The sequence below is a fragment of the Lissotriton helveticus genome, chromosome 1_1, assembly GCF_964261635.1.
Source record: "Lissotriton helveticus chromosome 1_1, aLisHel1.1, whole genome shotgun sequence".
Taxonomy (NCBI): Eukaryota; Metazoa; Chordata; class Amphibia; order Caudata; family Salamandridae; genus Lissotriton; species Lissotriton helveticus.
The window spans coordinates 1,331,241,598-1,331,267,129 of NC_136057.1; the positions used below are offsets into that span (position 1 = coordinate 1,331,241,598).

Consider the following 25,532-nt stretch of genomic DNA (forward strand, 5'->3'; position numbering starts at 1 on the left):
CATATTAGAGATAGGGCACCCCCGAGCCTTGCTGGAGTTGCGTCGCGCTTGCGACACAACTCCAGCAATGCGCCGCATTTCCGCCGTGGATGCATCACGCATCTGCCCATCCGAGCGCCACAGTGCACCGCATTGTAAATGCGGCGCATCAGTGGTGGCGCACGGGTGGGCAGATGTGTCGCAACTCTTCTGGCGCATCTCTTCTGATTAGCAGAGATGCACCAGTATGCGCCAGAAGTCGTAAGTCTGCCCATTTGTCTTTTGTTTTTCCATGGTAAAGTAGTCAACATCAGATATGCTTTTCTCACCCAAGATCTTGTCTCCCCTCTATCTAATTCTACTCTTCCTGCTTCCGACCTGTCTGTTCTCTATTTCTCTTCTCTCTCACTTGAAACAACCCCACTGCAACCTGCTGCTGTCAGATCTGGTTCATCTTGTAATTACAGATTTGTAATGCACAACTTATCACCCCTAAGGGTATTCAGGTGCTGGGGGCCGTCCTGGAGATTAGGTGAGCGATTGCCCTGAGTCACATGATGCTGAGTTGGGCTGCCGCCTGCGCCAGGGATCGAACCGTGAGCCCTATGTTTCGGAGGCAGCCACTCTAGCCACTACACCACACCTCTCCCTCTTTGTCCTGCAAGCACTTGCCGTCTGTTACCAAACTGAACTTGCCCTGCACTTCAGGAGCTATGTAATCAGACTCTCTCTAGCTCTACAGTCAGGGGCGTAACACAAGACCCCTACAGCACCTGCGGTACAGAGGGGCCTCTAACCCTTCAAGGGGCCCCCTATTCATATAAATGCCAATGAATATCTCTAACATACGGAAGAGCTTTGGGCAACTCATCACATTCTGCAGCGGGGTCCCTGTCATTTTGTGTTATGCCACTGTTTACAGTACTTTGGATATGGAAACAAACTTTTATTGTAACCCAGCTAAAAAAAAACCTTGGTTGATCATGGTGCTCTCAGTAATATTCATCCTAATTCTTCATATCCTTTGCCTATCAACATTTTGGAAATTGAATTCAACCATCAATTGTCAACTTTTTTGGAATAACATTTTTGACCCTCATCAGTGTGGTCTTTATTCTCATCATCATGACTTTGAATGATTAGGATTTTCTCATGATAAAAAGCGTTTCATGTACTATGTTTTACAATATGGTGATAAGGGAAAGGTGTATTTAAGGTCTTTACATTTCTTTCAGCTGTCACTTGAGTCAACACCACAGTTTTCATCAATCTATGTGTTCACTGCTGCACCAGCTAAAGACATTGATAGGAAGAATTATGTGACCAACCTCATAGAAAGGAAGAAGACCTCCGTAAGTAACTCACAGAGGGTGGGCAATCGAAGCCTAAACTCAGTAACTTTAGAGGAAATGTGTAATACCGCCTTGTGAGGTTCATGCAAAGTGCATATGACTGTTTGAGAAAATGTAACAATGTCCCTAAAAGAGTCACAGAGTGATCTCTACTAAACATGAAAGCCCTGTTTTTCTAGATAATACCAATCTCACAATAAATGTTACCTGCTTTATTTCACAAAACCATTGAGTTGTCAAGCGGATAAAAAACACAGTCACATATCATGGAATGCTTGAATGAACAACTAGCAGTGTATACAGTATACATAAACAAGCACAGTGAAAATAATAAAAGGAAAGGAAAAGGAGATAGTTTGTGCAGAGTAGTACAAAAATATATTTATTTAGCAATATTATCGTCTTTTGATTAACTGGCAAAAATCAGTACTTATTATGAATACATTTAATAACAAGTATAAAAAACATAAAGTACAGTGATTAAAATGTTCGTCAGAACAGGGGTCGACGCAGCGTTTCGGTTAGGATTCTCAATAAAAAACCTTCTTCAGGACCAGTTCTGAGGTATATTTAATTCTTCGGACTTGAATAGGTATAGAAGCCCGTTGGGTGATCAGGGAAATGTATTCGGACTCTGAGCGTTATGTGCCCATTAATCTTCACATAGTTTTACTCAGGATCATGCTAGTATGATAGGAGCCACCCATTTCCTTATATAGATTGATGTGTTTTCGCCAATTTTAATCAATGGCAAAACCGATATAGTCGTAGCTTTCTTACTTAGCTATTCTTTTTGACAGCGTTGTTTTCGGGGGTCGACCTCCCACTTGTCATACAGGGTCGGCCTCCCTGCTCCTATCCATACAGCGTTCCTGGGATTCTTTTCTCACCAGACCTTAAATAGTAGGGGGCCTCCTTCATTTTTATCTCATATGACTGTTTGGCCAGCCCAAGACTGCTGGCTAAGCAGTTGTGCGCTCTTAGTGTGTGCCACCACTCCTTCCCCTGTGCCACCAGCTTACCCCGCCCGCCCTAACACTGCCCCGTAGTAAAGAAAACTAAAATGATAATAACAACATTATTATCATTTTCTTTTTCTTTTTTTTCTGCTCTGAGAGCAGTGGGGTGACACTCCCCTGCTTATTCACCCGGCCTGAATCACCTCACTGGGTGTGGCCCCCCAACTGTCTGTAGAATGAGCCCGAAGTTTGAGAGCATGGCTTGATAGCAGGCTCACTTTCCTACTCCAAATAAATGTTTATTATTAGACAAACCTTTCAGTACTTACATCTTCTAACAATCCAGTCTGCTTTCCATCTCTCCTAGAAAATCTCACTAGCCTTTATAATTGTCATGTCCAACTTGGGTTATTTCAATAGTTTCTAAACCATACTTTCTAAGAAATCTCTACACAAACTGCAACTATTTAATTGATGGCCTGAACCGACACAATCACATGCCACTGGCACTAAACCTCCTACACTAGACTCTGTTAAGAGTGATACCAATTCAAAACTCTCTGCCTTGTCCACTAGGCTCAATGTGGTCTGTGCCCAACCATGATCACAAATATGTTTACTCAATGCTTAACTTGAAAAAAATAGGTACCAGGGCGCTTCTCAGTAGGCCACTGCAGCTTCCACCATCCATTGCCACTGCCAATGACAGTACCAGCACAAGTAATAACATCACACTACTACAATTGTAACAGTTCAGACTATTTCAGGGACCCACAGCTATGAGAATGGCTTGGGCGGGAGGTAACAGTTGTTATTAATGTATATTAAATGAATAAACAACTTTTGTTCTGCTCATTTCTAAATTACACAAACAGTGCCACCATGTGTTAGCTCTCATAAGTGCCAGTGTTGACAATTAAGTGCTGGTGCCGAGCACCAGAAACCACCGGCTCAAACTAAGCACTGTGTTTATTTTTTCTCAACCAACAGGAAAACTAAGATCTGGCAATCTAAACCTACTGACTCTAGAGAAATCAAAAAATGATTCTGTCAAAATAAGGAAATACCTGAAAATTCACCTCTCATCGCAATCCACCCTCAAAGAGGCAGTCTCCTATTATCATTCTAAACTGATTTTTTTTGTCTGACGTGCTTATATGGAGTGTCTCTGTTCTCATCTTCCACCTTGTGCCCCTGCACTTCCAAGCACTTGGAGACTACCTCAGTAATAGGAAGCTCATTACACATAAAAAATAAAGAAAAAATAAGTACCAGGGCGTTTCTCAGCAGGCCACTGCAGCTTCCACCACCCATTGCCACTGCCAATGACAGTACCAGCACAAGTAATAACATCGCACTACTACAATTGTGACAGTTCAGTCTATTTCAGGGACCCAAAGCTATGAGAATGGCTTGGGTGGGAGGTAACAGTTGTTATTAATGTATATTATATTAAATGAATATGCAACTTTTGTTCTGCTCATTTCTAAATTACACAAACAGTGCCTCCATGTGTTAGCTCTCATAAGTGCCAGTGTTGACAATTAAGTGCTGGTCCCGAGCACCAGAAACCACTGTCTCAAATTAAGCACTGTGTTTATTCTTTCTCAACCAACAAGAAAACTAAGATCTGGCAATCTAAACCTACTGACTCTAGAGAAATCAAAAAATGACTCTGTCAAAGTAACGAAATACCTGAAAATTCACCTCTACATGCAGACCTTTTGTTAATCCCCTCAATCACTGCTGAGAGGTTATGTAGTGGGTGAAATATTCCTGACAATATTCTTGATAATATGCCTTTGCTGTCAGCCAGTCAGATGTCTATCACCCGCTAAATTCCTCATATAAAAGTAACTATCGGGCATATGCATCAACGTTCGTAAATACCAGTCGGTAATACCGAAAAATAACGAACCGCTAATATGAACATGCAAACCGCGATGCATCAAAGTAATCGGTAAAAATTACCGAGTCGGTAATAATCGCTATTAAATAACGATTATACGCCAGCGAGAGTAACAATAACCGATTTCGGAAATACCGAGTCGGTATTACCGGATCCAGTATTTGCGGATTCGGTAATACCGAAAACGGGAAAATTATGCGACGCTTCGGAAGCAGGCCGATGACATCACAACCAGGAAGTAGGACACCCACGCTGCATTCAGTGTCCGGAGTTGCACAGAGGAGGAGGCAGAGCTCAGGAGCTGAGGTCCCACACTGAATCAGAAGCAACCAGGAAAAAGGTAGCAGGACAAGATGGAGAAGGAGGCCCCCCAGCATGGAAAGGACACACCCCGAAAGCGAAAACGGAAGTTTTCAGATAAGGAGCTGGAAATCCTAATAGAGAGTGTGAGCAGCAACCATGATCGACTATTTGGCAAGTTGTCGCTTAAGGTGCCAGAGGCAGAAAAAAGGAAGATGTGGCTGCGCATCAAGGACAAGGTGAATGCCTGCGGAGTCACCCACCGCAGCATCGACGACCTAAAAAAACGCTGGTACGACCTGCGTAAGAGGGCCAAGGAGAAGATTGCGCAGAGGGTCAGGGATGCTGCAGGCACAGGAGGGGGCCCATCCAATGTGACGCCTAACACTGACCTGGAGGATCTAGTGGAGGCCACCATAGAACGGGAAGCTGTTGTGGGGGTCACAAGTCTGGACACCTCAGGTGCTGCGGAAGGAGGACAAAATAAGAGGCATGCCAGCGTAACGATGCAGCGTGTACTAAGTCCCTGCCCACTCCCCCATGCCAGACCCAGTGCACATGTAGCGTTGCCCTACACACACCCTCACCACTGTGTTGCACCATGGGAGATGTAGTCAATACATGAATGGGTGCATGCCTGAGCCCAGAGATGAATACAGCTGCCAAGGGTCAAATGTCAGTCACCAAAAGTAATTTATTGTGAGATGCCACAGCTATTGTCACATACCATACCATGATAATAACTATGCACTGTTTCACACACAGATGCATCCCCCATCGATTCAGACGACAGTGGCCGCCTTGTCATCTCGGAGACGCCAGTGTTGTCAGAAGCGGAGTGCTCACAGGGAGCTGAAGTCATGTCCTCCCCTTCACCACCACGCCGGACAACACCTCCACCGTCCTCGCGGTCCAAGGCAGCACCACCACCGCCACCATCCTCGCGGACCAAGCAACCACCACCACCACCACCACCATCCTCGCAGTCCAAGACACCACCACCACCACCACCACCACCACCATCCTCGCGGACCAAGACACCACCACCACCAGTGCGGCCCACTCCGCAGAGCCACAGAGCAGATGTTGCCGCCCTGTCCGTGATGGAGTCAGATCAATGTTCATCACACCCAAATGTTCCACGCCAGGCTGTCGTCACTCCAACCAGCCACACTGCAGGCCGACAGCGCATCAGGCAGAGGGTTGTGTCCCCGGGTCGGGCTGCTGCAAGACCGGTCGATCTGTCCGGAGAGTACGGAGTAGTGGAGACCCGGATGCTGCGTGTCCAGCGCCTGCAGGGGAGACACATGGGTGCCATGAAACTCACCATGACACAACTTTGCAACAAACTTGGCAACATGACTGCCGCAGTGCGTGAGCACACCACTGCCGTATCTGCCGGCAACAAAGACATCAAGCTGTGCCTGCAAGAACTGACACGTGCCATAGTCGCAGGCCAAAAGAGTGAGCGCCGGCGTCACAGGCAGGTCATGCTGGCAGTGAATACTACAAACAAGGCCATCAATAAGCTGTGCAACAGCACGGCTGTGCTGTCACGCAGGTCCGTGTCCCTGCAAGTGGATCTAGGTCATTTTTGTGGGGATGTGGCAAAGGCCCTTGAGAGGGTGACCACTGCAGTGGAGCAACTGCAGCCAGGGTCAGCCAGTGTCAGCAGTCTGGGGGCGGAAGAGGGGAGTGAGGCAGCCTCCAGTGTCAGCAGCGTCTCCCTGCCGGACACCAGCGTGAGGAGGCGCAGTGGCCACAGTGCAACTGCCACTGACTCCCATCGTGTACAACCCGAGGAGTCACAGGACAAGAGACTGGGGGTACGCGGCAAACGGAAGTGAACATGTGGCAAAGTCACACTGTCCTTGGTGAGGTAACCATGGACAGACCAAAGTGCCTCACGCGCCACCTGTTCTGAGAAGGGACATTGCTAGTTTTTATTTTGCTGCGGCAGCAGCTTGTTTGTGTTACGTTTTTCTGCACCAGTCAGGTGTCCATGCCCATTAAACCCTTGCAAAACTGTTCCTGTTGTCAAGTCACTCTCTTACCTGTCTCAGAAATGATTCCGTGTGATGTATGCCCGTCTCCTTTGCCCTTCAGCTGTGTTGGGCACATGTGCCTGTTGGTGTTGTGGGGGGGGGGTTGCTGGGCACGCAGTTCTCCCTCTCCCTCCACCTCTATGTGTATCCCCCTGCGCGTGGCGATGTTGTGCAGGATGGCACACACAGCAATTATCTGGCAGCAGGTCACTGGGTCGTACTGCAAGGCACCTCCAGTCTTGTGCAGTATTCGGAAGCGGCTCTTCAGGATGCCGAATGTTCGCTCAACCACATTCCTAGTACTGATGTGTGCCCTGTTGTAGCGCTGCTCTTGCGGGGTAGCTGGGTTGAGATAGGGCGTGAGGAGATATTCACGCAATGCGTATGCGCTGTCACCTGCAGGAGGGGGAGAGAATGGTAATCAGCATTAATGAAATTATACATGTGGGGAAGGAGTGGATGGGGAGTACGATGATGCAGCTATATGTACCTAGTAGGTGTCCCTCTCCGAATTCTCCGTTGATCAGGCGCCTGTGGAGGCCACAGTGACGGAAAATGTAGGCGTCGTGTGTGCTCCCGGGGAATTGGGCTACAAGGTCCGTTATGATCAACTTGGCATTGCACACCACCTGAACATTTATTGAATGATACGATTTCCGGTTGCGGTAAATGTATTCGGTGGCTGATGGAGGACAGATGGGGACATGCGTGCAGTCAACACACCCGATGACATGGGGGAATTGTGCCACCTGGTAGAATCCCCGTTTGGTGCGGGTAAGCTGCTGAGGGGTTCTGGGGAAGGTGATGTGGCGATTGATAAATGTCAGCATGGCCTCTAGGAACCGGTGGAAAAAGCGTGATAAGGCACTTTGCGACACGCCTCCTGTCTCAGCTATTACCCCCTGGAAGCTTCCAGATGCAAGCAGGTGCAGGCAGCATAGCACCTGCACATGGGCAGGTATGGCGTTGGTCCGACGGGTCTCGTGCTGCAGTAATGGTGTCAGGTCTGCTATTAGGTCCATTATCATGGCACGGTTCAGTCTGTACTTGGCGTACACCTGTTCCTCGGTCTGCCCCAGCAAAGTGATGCGCACCCTGAAGATCCTGTCCTGTATCATCCTCCTGCGCTGGGCCTGGGCGTTGATCCTCCACCTCCTAGCAAGCACGTAGAGGGCAGCCATTTTGGTGTACATGTGGGGTTTCCCAGGGCATTTATGAAGGGTAACTGATTGTCAGCACCTGCTGATGGTGTTTTTTTTTTTTTTCTGTCCTTCTGTTAACTTTACCTCCTGATTGTGATTCCCCTTATTTTGCTCATGCTAAATAGCGATTTTGGGGATTTCCGGTATTAGCGACTGTTCATGCATACCATTTCCATTCGTTATTGCCTATTCGGTATTTCCGAAGTATGCTTTGGGGTTCGGTATTTCCGAATGTCTGTTTAACGATTCGGTAATTTACCGCGGGGCTATTTAGCGGTTCTTTATTTTTTTCCGATTTTTTGTTTGATGCATTGCAATTTTTGGTTTTGCGTTCGGTATCGGCCTGTTTTTCCGATTCGCTGTTTTACCGGGAGGTATTTTCGTTGATGCATATGCCCGTACATGTTCTATTTGCCATCGCAATCCTCTTCAAAGAGGCAGTCTCCTATTATCATTCTCAACTGATTCTTTTTGTCTGACGTGCTTATATGGAGTGTCTCTGTTCTCATCTTCCACCTTGTGCCCCTGCACTTCCAAGCACTTGGAGACTACCTAATTCATAAGAATCTCATTACAAATAAAAAATAAAGAAAAAATATAAGTCTCAAAGGGTCTAAATATGAGTGGCTCGTAAATTCCATTCCATGCATTAACCCCTGGTTACACATGGGGCATGGATTTAATTTTATTTAACGCATCCGATAATTATTGGATGCATTAAACAAGCCAAAATTCATTTAATTTTGGCAGTTCAAACATGCTGAAATTTAACAGGGGAAAACATATGTTAATTGCTGCATCATGCAACAATTGGTGCGTTATACACCAAAATGTGCATGTTATTTTCCATAAACTCATATTAGGTGTTATCAATTGTACCTGATAAATAATGTACCCAAAGGTATTGTTATGTAACAGGGTGATAAACAACGACTACACTCGTAATCAGGGCCATAGTGTGTTGTATTTGCCAAACAATCAACAGCAAGCAATAAAGCTGAGCACCGAAAAAATCCAGAATGCACACATTGGAAACGATGGTGTTACATCATTGAAAACATTGTCCACCATCTTAAACCACACATTCATAAAAAGATTTTAGACATTGCAAACATATTGACCATTTTGATTACTGCCAATAATGTAAATGTTTCCTTGAATAGAGTTTAAAAATCCAATTCATAAGTTGAAGGTGGGACCAGCAAATAGCATAATGTCCATAAATTCTACTACGGATTGTATCACATTGTGAGAAGCTGTTGTTGCTTGAATTGAGTGTTAATTCTGTTCAAGCAATAACCAAAATTCCTGCTAGGGTTAACCACAAAGTCACTACATTTACCTGTGCTTAACCCTCCTGTAACTTGGCACTAAAGCAGTCAGGCTTAACGTAGGGGCAATCTGCAAAGTATGCAGTACATAAACAGTCCTAAAGTGAAACCAGAACACAAAAAATCTCCCATACAGATTTAGAACAATAGAGGACATTTTTATAAATTAATTGATGCCAAAATGACAAAAATCCAATTTTAGAACCTGAGCTATGAATTTTCAAAGTTTAAGATAAAAACTAGTTCCTTAAAGATCAAAGCGCCAATGGATGACATCTAGCCGCACAAGACTGGGTCAAAGTAAAAAAATATTGCCGACCCCAATGGAGCATGTCTCGGATAAAAAAAGGTGGATTAGGTCCAGTCGGCACTTACCTTCAGTTAGAAGACATTTCAGAAAAAGTGCTCTGAGAAGGTAAAGTTCAGTGAGGCAAGGCTGCAGGCAGTGTTTGAGGAAGAGGCATTCTCATTGGGGAGCCACTGGTCAAAGCCTCAGTGAAGATTCCTACATTCAGACTTAGTCTCTTTTTTTTTGTAAACTGAAAATGGTTAGCAAGATGTGGCTGGAAGCTGTAGCCAACTAAAAATGTTTACCTGTTCCCAATCAAAAGTGAGCACTTAATAAATGTAATAAGCTAACACAATGTTATCCTATGGGAGAGGTAGACCTCACAGTAGTGAAAAACGAATTTAGGAGCTCTTCACTACCAGGATATCTAAAACTTAAAGGGTACATGTCAAACCTTTTAATTACAATGCACCCTGGGCTATCCTTGGGCTTAACTAAGGGGTAAATTATATGCAATAAAAGGTTAGGTTGAGGCTTGGCACAGGTGTTATATTGCCAAATCGAATAGGCAGTTTAAACTGCATTCAGACAACAATGGCAGCCCTGTGACATGTTTTAAGGGACTACTTCAGTGGTTGGCGCAAAAGGTGCTGCAGGCCCACTAGTAGAATTTAATTTACAGGCCCTAGATATATGGGGCCTCATTTATGAGGCCTTGCGTCAGTTTTGCGCTTCCGATGCGTCACTTTTTGTGACGCATCGGCGGCGTAAAGCATGCCTCCTGTTGCGCACTATTTACAAAGTGATGCATCTAAGCAGATGCGTCACTTTGTAAACCCCTGCGCTACATTATACCTGCGTCAGGTATAATGTATGCAGAGGGGGCGTTCCCCCGCAAAAAGCCTCGTAATAGTGACGCAGTGAAATCTATGAGATTTCACTGCGTCACTTTTAGGACGTTGTTGCGTCAAAATCTTACGCCTGCCTCACAGCAGGCGTAAGACTGACGCAAGCCCTTTCACATGGGGCTTTCCCCATGTGAAAGGATGCATTGCTGGAGTTGCGTCACTTTTGTGACACATTCCAGCGATGCGTAACTTTTGCGCTTACAGATACGTCAGAAATACTGACGTATCTGTAACTCCTTGCGCCATGATGCGTCATAGTGTAAATATGACGCATCATTGGTCTCGCAAGGAGGGCGCAGTGAAAAGTGACGCATCGCTGTTTTCACGCAGCGATGCGTCACTTTTCACAAATGAGGCCCAAGGTATACCACTTTACTAGGGACTTACATGTAAATAAATATGCCAGTCAGGTGTAAGACAATGTTACCGTGTTTCAGGCCAAGAGCGGTAGCACTTTAATGTGAGTTCCAAGGCCCACAAAAATGACTTCAGCAAAAATAGGAGGGGTGAAAGCAAAACGTTTGCTGGTGACCCTGAAGAGAGACACAAGTCCAACACATGCTATCTATTGTACCCCTCATATTGCAAAAATCGGAATTTGAGATAAGTTTACCTTCATATTCAGGATGATGCACTTCCGAAATGTACTGTTTCCTGTGTGAGATGGTCATGGTTACCCTATGTTAGGCGCCCTACTCGAAATAGCATCACAGTATACAATTACAACAATACGCAATTCCATTTATTCCATCATATATGGATAGTGCAATTATTGGCTTTAAAGTTAAAGATGTGAGGCTTGTGACAGAAGACAAACATTGATCCAAAAGCACCATGTTTAAACCTATCCAGAAAGTTTCTCTTTGATAAAAGCTGCGAATGGCCCAACAAAGGCACGGTGAAAGCCAGTGAAACTTGATGTTAAACCAGGTAAAAACCCGATTTTCTCACAGCTGCCTACATTTATACCCAGAATACTGCAACCAAGAGCCCTATGCCTATCGGATGCATGTCAAATTATGACATATCTACAGGAGCTACTGCCAAAATAGTGTGTTTAATCATGATCTATGGTACCGTCAGCATTTTAGAATAAAAAAAGAAGTTGATGTTTATATTTGCTAGCTTTCTTCTTTCTAGTTAAAAAAGGGCGATTATCATTCAGAAGGTTTTAGGATTATCTGCATACATGGATAGCAGTTCTGTTGGAGTTGTTCGTATTACAGATGTTCAATATAGCAAGAAAGGGACAAACATGAAGGGAAATATATCGTTAGGTGGTACCCTCCTAAATCCTTATTCGTCTCTCTCATTCTTACTTCACACGGCCATTGTATCTCATCGGCTGTCTCCTGTGTTCATACCAGGAACAGTTCCTCTTGTGTCTTGAACAAAACAAACTTGCTGTTTAGAAAAACAGTGCCCATGAAACAGTTACAGAGAAACAAATATTTAGGACTGTCTGGGAAATGTTGCTTAGTTGTTTGACTTCTTTCTAATTAATGAAGGCAAAATGATCTTTGAGCCATAAACTCAGGATGTATTAGATTTTATACCATTTTTAATGATTTTGTTAATAATATTTGTGCTCTGTTGTAGGTGAATTTCGTGATCGCCAATCCTCTAGCAAGAAGAAAAAGGGGTTTGTTAGGGTTGCTTCTTTCTCCACCCTCTCCTCGGAAACCTGATCTAACAATAATCTCATCAAATCCAGATTATAAGGACATAACTTCATTTTCTGGAGGAGAGCTTCTCTCTGTCCCGCTGCTTCTGACAAAGCCATTGGCAAGCCTCATAGCGGATCAAACTCAGCGTTCTAAGGTAAAGTGATTAAAATACTCATGAAAACTGTGAGGTGGGCTTACTACTGAAGATCGGAGATTGTGGAGGCTTGAGGATGTGGGAAGCAGTGAATAACTACCAGTAGTTATGGTAGGTGTAAATCAGAAGGCACTGTTTACTCACTTTGTAGAGAAGCAAAAAGGAACACAATTGTGGCTCTTGAAAGAAACTAAAGAGCCTTACTATTTAATCACAAAGATTGACAAAACGTTATTTCTAAGGCGTGCATTTTATTTTAGAGTTCTTATAAACGGCCTTTCATCAATGCTTGTTCACCTCAGAACACTTTGGGGCAGATTTATGAGGCCCTTGCGCCACGTTTACGCCGCTGTTGCGTCACGCAAGGTGGCGTAAACGTGGCGCATTCCTACGAACGATTTACAACGTGACGCATCTAAGCAGATGCGTCACGTTGTAAAGCCCTGCGCCGCTTGTGGGCGTTCCGGCGCAGGGTGGGCGTTCCGGGGCAGGTGCGCCTCGCAAAAGTGGCTGAGTGAAATCTATAAGATTTCACTCAGTCACTTTCAGGCCCATGCTGCGTCAAAAGCCTGCGCCTGCTTGAAGCAGGCGTAGGTCTTGACACAGCATTGTTAAGATGGGGCACCCCCGAGCCTTGCTGGAGCTGCGTCGCGCTTGCGACGCAACTCCAGCAATGCGCCACCTTAACGGCACAGATGCGTCACGCATCTGTGCCGTTTTTGCCCCATGGTGCGCCGCATTGTAAATGCGACGCACCATGGGTGGCGGAGCTGTGGCGCACTGTGGCGCACATTAACTGGCGCATCCCTGGGAATGCGCCAGTTAACATAAATCTGCCCCACTATGTGAATGCTAGAAAAGGAAGCCGTATTGGTGAAAATGTAGACAAAAGTTTGCCCAACATCTGGCAGCTGTGGGAACCACCAAATTGGGGTGCTGAGATAATGGTGAAAGCTAAGTTATGAGGATGGACAGCGATTGGTGCCAATGAATAGAAAGAGTCAATGTCAGCTTTAAGCATTAGACTCTGCAAAAGAGAGGAGAAACTGTACTCAGAATGTCAGTGTGGGTTGGTGAATTCCCTTCCTAGTCACTTGATCACCTGATCCCTCTTCAAACTTGAGGTATCTGGGTGGTCTTCTTTGATTTAATCTTTTTGCCCTGGCTGATGTTTGCAAGATTCTAATTGTAACAGTGTCGAACACCTAAGCAAAATTAAGCAACATTCAGACAATGTATCACAGAAGTAGAGGTAGGTCCACAAAAACATGGCGATCTGTAAGGCAGCAGTGCTTTTAGAACAGTGTGAACACAGGCATAATCTCTGCTCCTGTTTCTTCTGATATACCTTAGAAGATCCTACCGAATAACAACACTGATTGGACAATGGCAATGAAAATTTGCCGATGAACTTAATAGCGCATTGTCAAAATCAATGAAAAATGAATACGCACTTATAATAAGTTCAAGTATAACATTTGTATAGCACACTACTCACCCAGACGGTCTCAAGGTGCTTGTGGGAGGGGGGGTACTTTACTTATCGAATATCCAAGTTTTTAGTTGTTTTCTGAAGGAGAGGTGGTTCTGTGTAAGGTGGAGGTGGGTGGGGAGAGAATTCCAGGTCTTGGCCGCTAGGTAGGAGAAGGATCTTCCCCCCATGGTGGATCTTTGGATGCGTGGAATTGCGGCGAGGGCTTGATTGGACGAACGTAGTTGGCGGGTGGGGGTGTAAAAGGACAGGCGTGTGTTGAGGTATTCGGGTCCTAGGTCGTAGAGGGCTTTGTGTGCGTGGGTGAGGAGACGGAACGTTATTCTCTTGTTGACGGGGAGCCAGTGGAGTTCTTTTAGGTGACCAGAAATGTGAGCTTGGCGGGGGATGTCTAGGATGAGTCTGGCTGAGGCGTTTTGGATGCGTTGGAGTTTTTTATGTAGTTTGGCTGTGGTTCCGGCGTAAAGGGTGTTTCCGTAGTCCAGTCGGCTTTTGATCAGTGCATGGGTGACCGTCTTTCTTGTTTCGGTGGGGATCCAACGGAACAGGACGCAGGGGGTCGCCCCCACGCTCCTCGTGTCTCCTGCTCCTGTGCCTCACCTGCTGCCTGTGCCTGCCTGATCGCCGACGCCCCCTACTCCCTCTTCCAGCGCCCCCGCCGCCGCAGGGCCGCCCGCCAAGCCGGCACTCGTTTTTTTCCCGCCGCTGCCTGCCTGCGGCCCCGCCCCCCACCAGCCAATAGGCTACCACACTCCCGCCTCCCAGCAGACCCTCCCTCCCGGCTCCCTTCTTATGATGCCCCCAGAGCGACCTCGCAGCGGACGCGGGCAGCGGGAGCGCCGATTGTGCGCCGAAGGCACGCCAAAGGCAAGCCCGTCTGCGCTCGTCCGCGCCTGGACCGCGCCCAGTGCCAGGACCCCTGGCCCCCACCGACGGAAGACAACCCGACTGTACTACGATGCCACCGAACTCATCGCACTCAACGCCGGTAGAATCCCGGGCTGCTATCGAGCCGCCCCGAGACGCACCCATAGACCCTTCTGCTGCCACTCCTGCAAGTTCACCTGCATTCGGACCTGCACCACACCAGCACCCACCAAGCCGAACTCCAGCAGCAACCACCTCAAGTGCATCCTGCTCAACACCCGCTCCGTCCACAGACATGCCGTCGAGCTCTGGAACCTGCTCGACACCACAGCCCCAGACGTCGCCTTCCTCACGGAAACCTGGATGAACGCCTCCTCAGCGCCCAACATCGCCATCGCCATCCCGGACGGCTACAAGATCATCCGGAGGGACCGCGTCTACCAGACAGGAGGAGGCATCGCGATCATCCACAGGAACTCCATTCGTATCACGACCAACACTGACGACACCCTCACACCCGCCGAACACCTGCACTTCCAGATCCACATCAACCCCAAGACCACCCTCAGAGGCACCCTCATCTACAGACCCCCGGGACCACGCACACAATTCAGCGAAGACATCGCCGACTTCATCAGCCCGCACGCCCTCCCCTCCGCTGACTACATCCTCCTCGGGGACCTCAACTTCCACCTGGAGAACAACAACGACCGCAACACCACCACCCTGCTGGACAACCTCGCCAACCTCGGTCTCAAGCAGCTGGTGACCACCCCCACCCACTACGCTGGACACACACTCGACCCCGTCTTCTCATCCAGCAAGGACATCGCCTTCAGCCACTCCACTGGATGGACCACAGCTGCGTCTACTTCAGCTTCAGAAGGACCACGATCCACCACCACCAGCAAAAGGTTGCACGCAGAAGCTGGAACAAGATCACAGCCGACCAGCTCGCGACCTCCCTGAGCATGAACCTTCCCACCAGCGCAACGAACCCAAGCCAGGCGGCCACCAACCTCGCGAAGTGGATCAGCAACTGCGCAGACGACCTCGCCCCTCTGAAGACCCCGCCTAGCAGACCCGGCAGCAAGAAAGCCCCATGGTTCACCGACGAACTCAAGAGCTCCAAGAAGAACTGCCGAGCCCTCGAGAAAGCCTGGCGCAGAGACCCAACACCGAGCAACATGACTGCCCTCAAGCTCGCCACCCGAAAACACCACCAACGGATCCACGATACCAAGAAAACTGCATTTAAGGAACGACTGGACAACAACGCCCACAACAGCAAGGAACTCTTCAACATCGTTAAAGAGCTCTCCAACCTCAACGCCGGAAGCAACGACATCATCCCTTCGCAAGACCTCTGCATCTCCCTCGCCTCCTACTTCCACAACAAGATCGCGGACATACACAACAGCTTCAGCTCCCAACCGACGCACACCATGACCGAACCACCGCCCCCCACCACCACCCTCCGCGCCTGGACCCCGATCAGCACCGAAGACACCATCCGCACAATGAACTCCATCCACTCCGGATCTCCGACCGACCCCTGCCCTCACCACGTCTTCAACAAGGCCGACGCCGTCATCGCACCCCACCTGCGGGACATCATCAGCACCTCCTTCGACACTGCTACCTTCCCGGAGAGCTGGAAGCACGCCGAACTCAGCGCTCTACTAAAGAAGCCATCAGCCGACCCCACCGACCTCAAGAACTACCGCCCCATTTCGCTGCTCCCGTTTCCTGCAAAAGTCATCGAGAAGACCGTCAACAAGCAGCTGGCCGCCTTTCTCGAGACGAACGGATCCCTCGACCTCTCGCAGTCTGGCTTCCGGGCCAACCACAGCACCGAGACCGCCCTGATCGCAGCTACCGATGACATCCGAGCCCTGCTCGACAACGGAGAAACAGCGGCCCTCATCCTCCTAGACCTCTCCGCGGCCTTCGACACTGTCTGCCACCATACCCTAGTGCAGCGCCTCAGCAACATCGGAATCCAGGAGAAGGCACTGGAATGGATCACCTCGTTCCTCGCCGGAAGGACACAGAGAGTCCGCCTCCCCCCGTTCAGATCAGAAGCCACCGAAGTCATCAGCGGCGGTCCTCAAGGCTCCTCGCTCAGCCCAACCCTCTTCAACGTCTACATGAGCCCCCTCGCAGCCATCGCACGCCAACACAACCTCAACATCATCTCCTACGCCGACGACACCCAGCTGATCCTCTCCCTCACCAACGACCCCGCCACCGCCAGAGCCAACCTACACGAAGGGATGACAGACGTAGCCAAGTGGATGATGAGCAGCCGCCTGAAACTGAACTCGGACAAGACGGAAGTCCTCATCCTGGGATCCTCACCCTCCGCCTGGGACTACTCCTGGTGGCCCCCCGCCCTGGGCAGCGCACCCAAACCTACAGACCACGCACGCAACCTGGGCTTCATCCTGGACTCCTCCCTCTCCTTGACCAGACAAGTCAACGCCGTCTCCTCGTCATGCTTCAACATCCTGCGCATGCTACGTAAGATCTTCTGGTGGATCCCCACCGAGACCAGGAAGACGGTCACCCAGGCCCTCGTCACCAGCCGCCTAGACTACGGCAACTCCCTCTACGCCGGAACCACCGCCAAACTCCAGAAGAGACTCCAGCGGATCCAGAACGCCTCAGCACGACTCATCCTGGACATCCCCCGTCGCAGCCACATCTCCGTACACCTGAGAGATCTGCACTGGCTACCGGTCAACAAGAGAATCACCTTCCGTCTCCTCACCCACGCACACAAGGCCCTACACAACCAAGGCCCAGGATACCTCAACAGCCGCCTCAACTTCTACGCTCCCACACGCCAACTTCGATCGACCAGCCACGCCCTCGCCGCCGTCCCCCGCATCCGAAGAGCCACCACAGGAGGAATGTCCTTCTCCTACCTGGCCGCCAAGACTTGGAACTCCCTCCCGAACCACCTCCGCCTGACCCAGGACCACCTCGCCTTCAGGAAACAGCTCAAGACCTGGCTGTTCGAACAGTAGCGGACACCCCCTCCCCTAGCGCCTTGAGACCCTCCGGGTGAGTAGTGCGCTATATAAATGCTGTGATTAATTGATTGATTGATTGATTGATTTTTTTGAGCATACGTAGGATGTTGAAGCATGATGATGAGACGGCGTTGACTTGTCTGGTCATCGAGAGGGAGGATTCCAGGATGAAGCCCAGGTTGCGTGCGTGGTCCGTTGGTATGGGTGCGTTTCCTAGGGCCGGTGGCCACCATGAGTCGTCCCAGGCGGAGGGGAATGAACCTAAGATGAGGACTTCCGTTTTGTCTGAGTTCAGTTTTAACCGGCTGTTCTTCAGCCACTCGGCTACTTCTTTCATCCCTTTTTGTAGGTTGGTTTTGGTGGTGTTTGGGTCTTTGGTGAGGGAGAGGATCAGCTGGATGTCGTCTGCGTAGGAGATGATGTTGAGGTTGTGTTGGCGCGCGATGGATGCGAGGGGACTCATGTACACGTTGAAGAGGGTGGGACTGAGTGATGATCCTTGTGGTACGCCGCAGATGACTTCGGTGGCCTCTGATCTAAAAAGGGGGAGGCGGACTCTCTGGGTTCTGCCAGCGAGGAACGAGATGATCCAGTCCAAAGCTTTTCCTTGTATTCCGACGTTGCTGAGGCGTTGTATAAGGGTGCTATGACAGACTGTGTCGAAGGCTGCGGAGAGGTCAAGTAGGATGAGGGCAGCTGTTTCTCCATGTCCAGGATAGTTCGAATGTCGTCTGTTGCTGCGATGAGGGCGGTCTGGGTGCTGTGTTTGGCTCGGAAGCCGGACTGTGAAGGGTCAAGGGATTTGTTGGATTCGAGGAAGGAGGCTAGCTGACTGTTGACGGCTTTCTCAATTACTTTGACAGGGAATGGGAGGAGCCAAATGGGGCGGTAGTTCTTAAGTTCAGTGGGGTCTGCTGTGGGTTTCTTCAGGAGGGCGCTGAGTTCGGCGTGTTTCCAGCTTTCCGGGAAGGTAGCGGAGTTCAGGGAGCAGTTGATGACGTCTCGGAGATGGGGTGCGATGATGGAGTCTGCTTTGTTGAAAATGTGGTGAGGACATGGGTCGGTTGGCGACCCTGAGTGGATGGAGTTCATCAGGTGGATGGTGTCTTCAGTGGTGATTGGGTTCCAGGCGCAGAGGTTGTTGGAGGGGGGTTCTGGTTCAGGGGTGGGTGGGGTGGACTGGTCTCCGGACTGGTCTCCAAAGCTGTTATGTATGTCAGTGATTTTGTTGTGGAAGAACGAGGCTAGAGAGTCGCAGAGGTCTTGGGAGGGAGTGATGTCGTTGGTGCCGGCGGTGGGGTTGGTAAACTCTTTGACGATGTTGAATAGTTCCTTGCTGTTGTGGGTGTTCTTGTCGAGCCGATCCTTGAATGCTGATTTCTTGGTGGCTCGGATCAGTTGATGGTGTTTGCGGGTGGCGTTCTTGAAGGTGGCCAGGTTGTCAGTGGTTGGGTTTTTACGCCAGGCTTTCTCGAGGGTGCGACAGGTCTTCTTGGATTTCTTAAGGTCATCATTGAACCAGGGGGCTTTTTTGCTACCTTGCTTGATTTGATGATTTTTCAAGGGTGCTAATTCGTCAGCGCTGTGGGTGATCCATTGTGTGAGGTTAGTGGCAGCTTGGTTTGGGTTCGATGATTTGGTAGGAGGGTTTTGGTGAAGCGATGTGAAGAGCTGGTCGGTGGTAATTTTGTTCCAGTTTCTGCGGGAAATTGGTTGTGGCTGGTTGTGGGTCGTGGTCTTTTTGTAGTTGAAGTGGACGCAGCTGTGGTCCGTCCAATGGAGAGCTGTGGTGTGATTAAAGTAGATGTGCTTGCTGGAGGTGAAGATTGGGTCGATCGTGTGCCCGGCATAGTGGGTGGGGGTGTACAATATTATAAAATAATATAAAATTTGTACAATATAATTATAAACACCAGGCATACCTCTCTCCCATAACACTCCATGCAATCTACCCAACTTGATCTGACAGATGCCCAGGGTGTGAGACCCTGAAAGCAGACTTTATGCATGTGGTGTGGAATTGCACTTCCATAGTGCCCTACTGGAATCCGGTATTGCACAACCTAAATGGTCCAAAAGGGTGGGTAATCTGTGTAATCCACACAGGGTATTGCTAGGGCTGATCCCACTCCCTCCTAAAAGGAAACTTGGTCACACATTTGTGGTGCTAGGCTTGGTGTTGGTCATCAAGCGGGTGGGTGCACATCCACCCACATACACAAAATGGTTATGTGATAAGTCTGAATGGGCAGCGGCTGAGGAGGTTAGAATGAATATTATAAGATGTGATGAACACTTGGAGGACGACCAGTCAGCATGGAGACAGAAGCTGATTGAATTGCAGAATGAGCAGGAGGTGGAGGAGAAGGATGGATTTGCTGACGAGGCATAAAGCTTGCTGCACTAGGTGTGGATACTAGGGGACAGGACAGAGGGTGAAGACAATTTAGTTCTATCCCAGGGAATTGGATTGAAGGTGAACAAGAGGCCAGAGGAAAATGGGGTAAGCCCATCCACAGCGAGGGTATTGAACCAATACCCAGTGATCCCAGTTGACTGAACTATAGATATTATCAAAAGCATATTACATACTCACATGAGCAATAAGGAGATAGGGAAGTTGAGGAATATGTTTTGTTCCTTATGTTGTGATGTAAGCCTGCATCGCCATAGCTGGAGTATTGTAATAGTGTTGGAAATTATGATACAACCTAACTGGAAACTAATAAAGATTATATGAGAAAAACAAATTTAAAGGGGGTTAAATAAAATGCAAAAAGGGAATGAAAAGTAGGCTATCTACTAGAGAACCTTATTCAATGTAATAGCTGTGGACCTCCTCCTAGATGTATTTCAATACCAATAATGAATGCTAGTGGTACACAATAAGAACAACATTTAACATTAAAGATGTGATGAGTAGTTGGAAGCATGGGGTCTCTGGGGAGTCTAATAAGAATACCTCCTCAAACAAAGATTTCACTGTGACAATGGAAAAAGTTGTGGCCAAAGCAGAGTGGGTAGGAGTATAGTTATTTAAATTCAATTTGAGTCTTTAAAAACATACTGCTTGGAAAGCACTCCCTGGTGAGAATTTAATTTTATTTCAACAAAAGATTGGTATTGTCCCGGGGGTGCCGGGTTTGTAGGGGGGTCGATCACCTGATGTGGGGCTGGTGGCTCAAAGAGAAACACAGGTGCCTTCAATAATGGTTTCAAGGAGGGCTTTATTGGGATATACGTCTTTTTCATGGAACTCAAAAGATGTCTCTAGTCTCTGTACAAGGAGATCTGTCGTGGTGCCTTGTGGTCTTGGTATTATTCTTCCAGGAATCGTCTCTGCCCACGGTTCTCGCGTTGTACCATAAAGAAATGAAGAGAAAGACGAGTTACGTCCTGTACTCAGGGAAGGGCGATAAGGGCCGGGAGTGAAGGAATACAACCAGGGTGTACTGCACAAACTTAGTCAAACGGACGTGTCTAGGAGTGCTCGTGCTCAGGGGAAGGGTTTCTCTTGCGGGGTTTTTACAATGGTGGCTGCTTCCGCCTCCCGACCCAACCCGCGACCCGACCCCGTACCTCTCGAAGCCACGCTCCTCCCGTGGGCGCGTGGCAGGGCGAAGCGTCCAACCGGTGGCCTCCTGGCTTGTCGTTCTCGGTCACCTCTCGTCCTCGTCCTCGTCCTCGTTCTCGTTCTGCTTCCACCTCCGCCGGGGAATCGCCGTCCGTCTTCATGCTTGAACTTCCTGCTTTTGTCGTCACCAGGGGTGGAGCCTCGTCATCACAATCCTCTGCCTTAAAGGAGCCGCACCCGTCTGACCATTCCTTCTCGACGTCTCCAGGTACCTCGTACCACGTACTGGTTTGTGGCTGTGGGGAAAAGGTGCAGGGTGTAAGGGGGGTGGCGGACCACCAGTCTTTGGGGTTAACAGCTTCATGCTTGTCGGACCCGTGACCCACCTCCCCCCCTGGCTTCTCCCGTTCGGGGAGAGGGAACACACGGGAAAGGAAGTCCGCATTAGCATTGTCCTTTCCTTTTCTATGCAGGATCGTAAAAGAATATGGCTGCAAGGACAAGAACCACCTCAAAACCCGGGGGTTGAGACTACTATTTTGATGTATCCATTTCAGGGGGGCATGATCTGTATGTAGGATGAATGGTTTGCCCTCCAAGTAGTACCTTAACTTATCCACGGCCCATTTTATAGCTAAGGCCTCCCTCTCAATGGTAGAGTATCTGCCCTCCCTGGGAAACAACTTCCTACTTACATATAGTATTGGATGTTCAACCCCCTCTTTGATTTGAGACAGGACTGCCCCTATACCCTGATTGGAAGCGTCCGTGGCAAGCATAAAGGGTTTACTATGATCAGGTGACACAAGAACGGGAGCCGTAGTCATGGTAGTTTTCAGGAGGTGGAACGCCTGCAAGGTGTCTGCAGAGGGGTGACGGAATTCCTGATTCTTAGTATCTTTTCGGAGCATATTGGTCAAGGGGGCAGCTAGCTCAGCAAATCCGGGTATGAATCGTCGATAGTATCCTACCAACCCAAGAAAAGCCCGTAGGTCTCTTTTGGAACTGGGGAACGGCACTGCAGCTATCGCTCTCACTTTTTCACTCTGGGGGGCAATGGTTCCCTCGCCAAGTACGTATCCCAGGTAGTTCACACTCCGAAAAGCCGCTCGCGATTTCTTCGCGTTGATATGGAGTCCTACTTTTCGAAGTGCTGAAAGAATGGTTTGTAAATGCAGGAGATGTTCTTCTCATTCTTGACTATAGATGACAATATCATCTAAGTAAGCTGAACTAAACCTGTTGAAGGGATGTAGAACCTTGTTCATCAGACGTTGAAACGTAGCCGGAGCTCCGTGCAGTCCGAACGGAAGAACAGTGAATTCGAAGGCTCCTTCGTCTGTCACAAAGGCCGTTTTCTTCCTATCCTCCTCACGAAGGGGGACCTGCCAATACCCCTTCGTGAGGTCGATGGTCGTGATGTATTTAACGTCTCCGATTTTCTCGATCAAGTCATCGACCCTAGGAATAGGGTACGTATCGAAATGTGAGACTGCATTCAGGGCACGAAAGTCCATACAGAACCTTTTGGTACCGTCCGGTTTAGGAATCATGACAATCGGTGAAGACCAATGGCTCTGGGAGGGTCGGATGACGCCCAATTTGAGCATGTCCTGGACTTCCTGCCGTACCGCTTCTTTCCGTGCTGCCGGAATCCGGTATGGTCTCTGTTTTACGACTTTTCCTGGAAGGGTTTCTATGTGGTGTTCGGCTAGATCAGTTCTTCCAGGCAAGTCAGAAAACACGTCATCATATGGTTTCAAGGTCTCTGTTAACTCCTTCTTTTCTTTGGGACTTAACTCCGGGTTCACTACCAGCTGTTCCAGAGTAGAGGTGTTCTTGTTGCCAACCTCAACCGGTCCAACGAAATGGCCTGCCCGGGGAACCGGTCCCAACCATTCCTTCAATAGGTTGATATGATAAGTTTGGGATTTGGTAGGGGATAGACGGAGTCGATAGGTGGTGTTTCCAATGGTCTCAACAACCTGATAGGGACCTTGCCACTCGTTTTTATTCTTGTTGCTGATAGACGGTAACAACACGAGAGCCCATTTTCCCACATCTAAGGTTCTCAGCCTCTTTCCCTTGTCGTAAGTTTTTTTGTACCGCTCCTGTTGGTGCTCCATAGAGGTATAGGCGAGTTCTCTGAGTTTGCCTAGTCTGGTTCGTAGCTGAGTGGTGTATTCCAGCATGCTCTTCTGATCTTGCGACATTTCGGTTTCCCACATCTCTTTGGTGATGTCCAGGAGACTCCGGGGCAGTCTACCATATAGAAGTTCGAAGGAAGAACATCCTAAGCTGCTTTGCTTCTGTGCCCGTATGACGTAGACGGCAATGGGTAGGAGTCGATCCCATGTGGGTCCCTCTGCAGTCAGCATTTTCTTTAAGGTTTGTTTCAGCGTCTGATTGTACCTTTCCACTAAGCCGTCGGTTTGTGGATGATATACCGATGTTTTCAGGTGTTTGATATCTAAAGAGGCACATACTTCTCTCATAAGTTTTGATGTAAACGGGCTCCCCTGATCCGTCAGTACTTCTTTGGGGAAGCCAACGCGTGAAAACAATTCTACTAATTTTTCGGCAATGGACGCGGTGGTAGTATTTTTCAAGGGAAAGGCTTCCACGAATCGGGTAGCGTAATCAACTATCACCAAAGCATACAAATATCCACGCCCGGTTTTGGGCAGGGGTCCGATTAGGTCCATGCCTACTCTCTCGAATGGTACTCCAACGATGGGCATCCTTTGTAAGGGTGCGGCCGGGGGTCGTTGGGTGTTTCGTCTTTGGCAAACTTCGCACTGAGCACAGAACTCTTGTACGTCTTTGAAGATTCCTGGCCAATAAAAATTTCTCAGGATACTGTCTGTGGTTTTCTCCTTGCCCGCATGTCCGGCTGTTAAGTGGGCATGCGCAAAAAAGAGCACCTGTTCCCTAAAGGACTGGGGAACCAACAGTTGCAGATCTCCCTCGGACCTTGCTTGACGGTACAATAAATCATTACTAATCAAGAACCGGGGGTATACCAGTGTATCCAGACCTGCAGAGTGATGGGCGGATTCCCATGCATGGAACAGGGTTCTATCTTCTCCCTGAGCAAAACAAAAGCTCCTATCTATAACCCACGGATCTGGTGACAAGTAAGATGGAATATTCTCCCTATTCTTAGGTCTAGACAAGTGCTCCCTAAAAAGGGATAGGAACTCAGGATTGTCTGTTCCTAGGATCATGTCTTCCGGCAGGGAATCCACCACCCCTACCCGAACCGTACAGGGATCTCTGTCCGGTAGAGCGATTGTGATCGAAGCAACGGGATATGGTTTTACGTCCCCGTGAACACATCTAATATATACGGGATTCTGAGGGTTCATCTGCTCAGAAGTGACGAACCGTGTCTGTACAACGGATTGTCTACAACCTGAGTCTAATAGAGCTTTTAGTTTGTAACCATTCATCCACATACTCACATAGAACGTGCTGCCCATTTCCGCTGAATACATCACTGTCCGGGGAAGATAACCAACTTCCATTGGTTCCTCTTGGCTCTTTCTTTTGGGACACATTCTGGCTATGTGGCCCCATTCGCCACACTCAAAGCACTGGGGACCTTTCGACATAGGAGACATTATTCCCGTGGGTTTGAACATTCTGGGAACCTCAGGTGCTACTTTCGGTCTCTTCTCCATTTTTGCGGGAGGTATCGTCTTGGAAGATTTTTACGGCTCCCACGAGGTGATTTTAGGCTGGGCCCTTGCGTATTGCGAAGCCATTTCTATCGCTTGCTCTACGGTCAGTCCTACATGTTGTCGAAGCCACCGCTGGGTGGCATATGGCAGTGCCTCCATAAATTGCTCTAGGTAGATTGTATTCAAAATGTCCTCTTTCGTGCAAACGTCAGGGCGTAGCCATTTGTCTGCCGCCATTTTCAACCTAAAGAACAAGGTTTTTGGATTTTCCCCTTGAACTCCTTTTTCTTTTCTGAAGCGAACTCTGTAGGCCTCCTGATCCAGGCCTAGGTGATCTAGTATAACCATTTTAATGGTTATATAGGGGGTTGTCCCTAGAGGATTAGCTGCTTGATACGCTGATTGAGCGTCAGCTGTAAGGAGGGGAGCCAGAAAGAACGGCCATTTTTCTTCGGGCCAGCTCATGGCCCGGGCCGCCCTCTCAAAATTCAAAAGAAAGGCGTCAGGGTCTTCACCTGGCACATACTTCTGGAGTGCCATCCCTGGGGGGTGGGGGGGTGTACACGCCCCTCGCCGGTAGTAGCCTGTGAAACTGTGGGTAGAGCCTTGAGGCCTTCGACGTGTGCTGATATAGTGTTCGTGAACATTTCTCTGTCCGCCTGGGCTATTGTCAACTGATTTTCCACAGCCCATTCCAGTTTTTCTTGCCCCTTAATGAGATGGTCGATAAGGGTCTCCATCTTAACCGTGCAGATGGATGGTGGAGGGGATCCCATTTCTGAC

General features: G+C 48.6%; 1 protein-coding gene across 4 annotated transcripts in view; it reads left to right on the forward strand.

The window, feature by feature from the left end:
- LOC144823689 (von Willebrand factor A domain-containing protein 7-like) overlaps nt 1–25,532 on the forward strand; it is a 542,335-nt gene that overhangs the window by 386,242 nt on the left and 130,561 nt on the right. For all 4 annotated transcript variants that reach the window (XM_078682451.1, XM_078682442.1, XM_078682435.1 and 1 more), the window contains exons 9-10: nt 1,215–1,331; nt 11,874–12,095. In XM_078682451.1, coding sequence (XP_078538577.1) covers nt 1,215–1,331; nt 11,874–12,095 — 339 coding nt within the window. The remainder of the gene's footprint in view (nt 1–1,214; nt 1,332–11,873; nt 12,096–25,532) is intronic.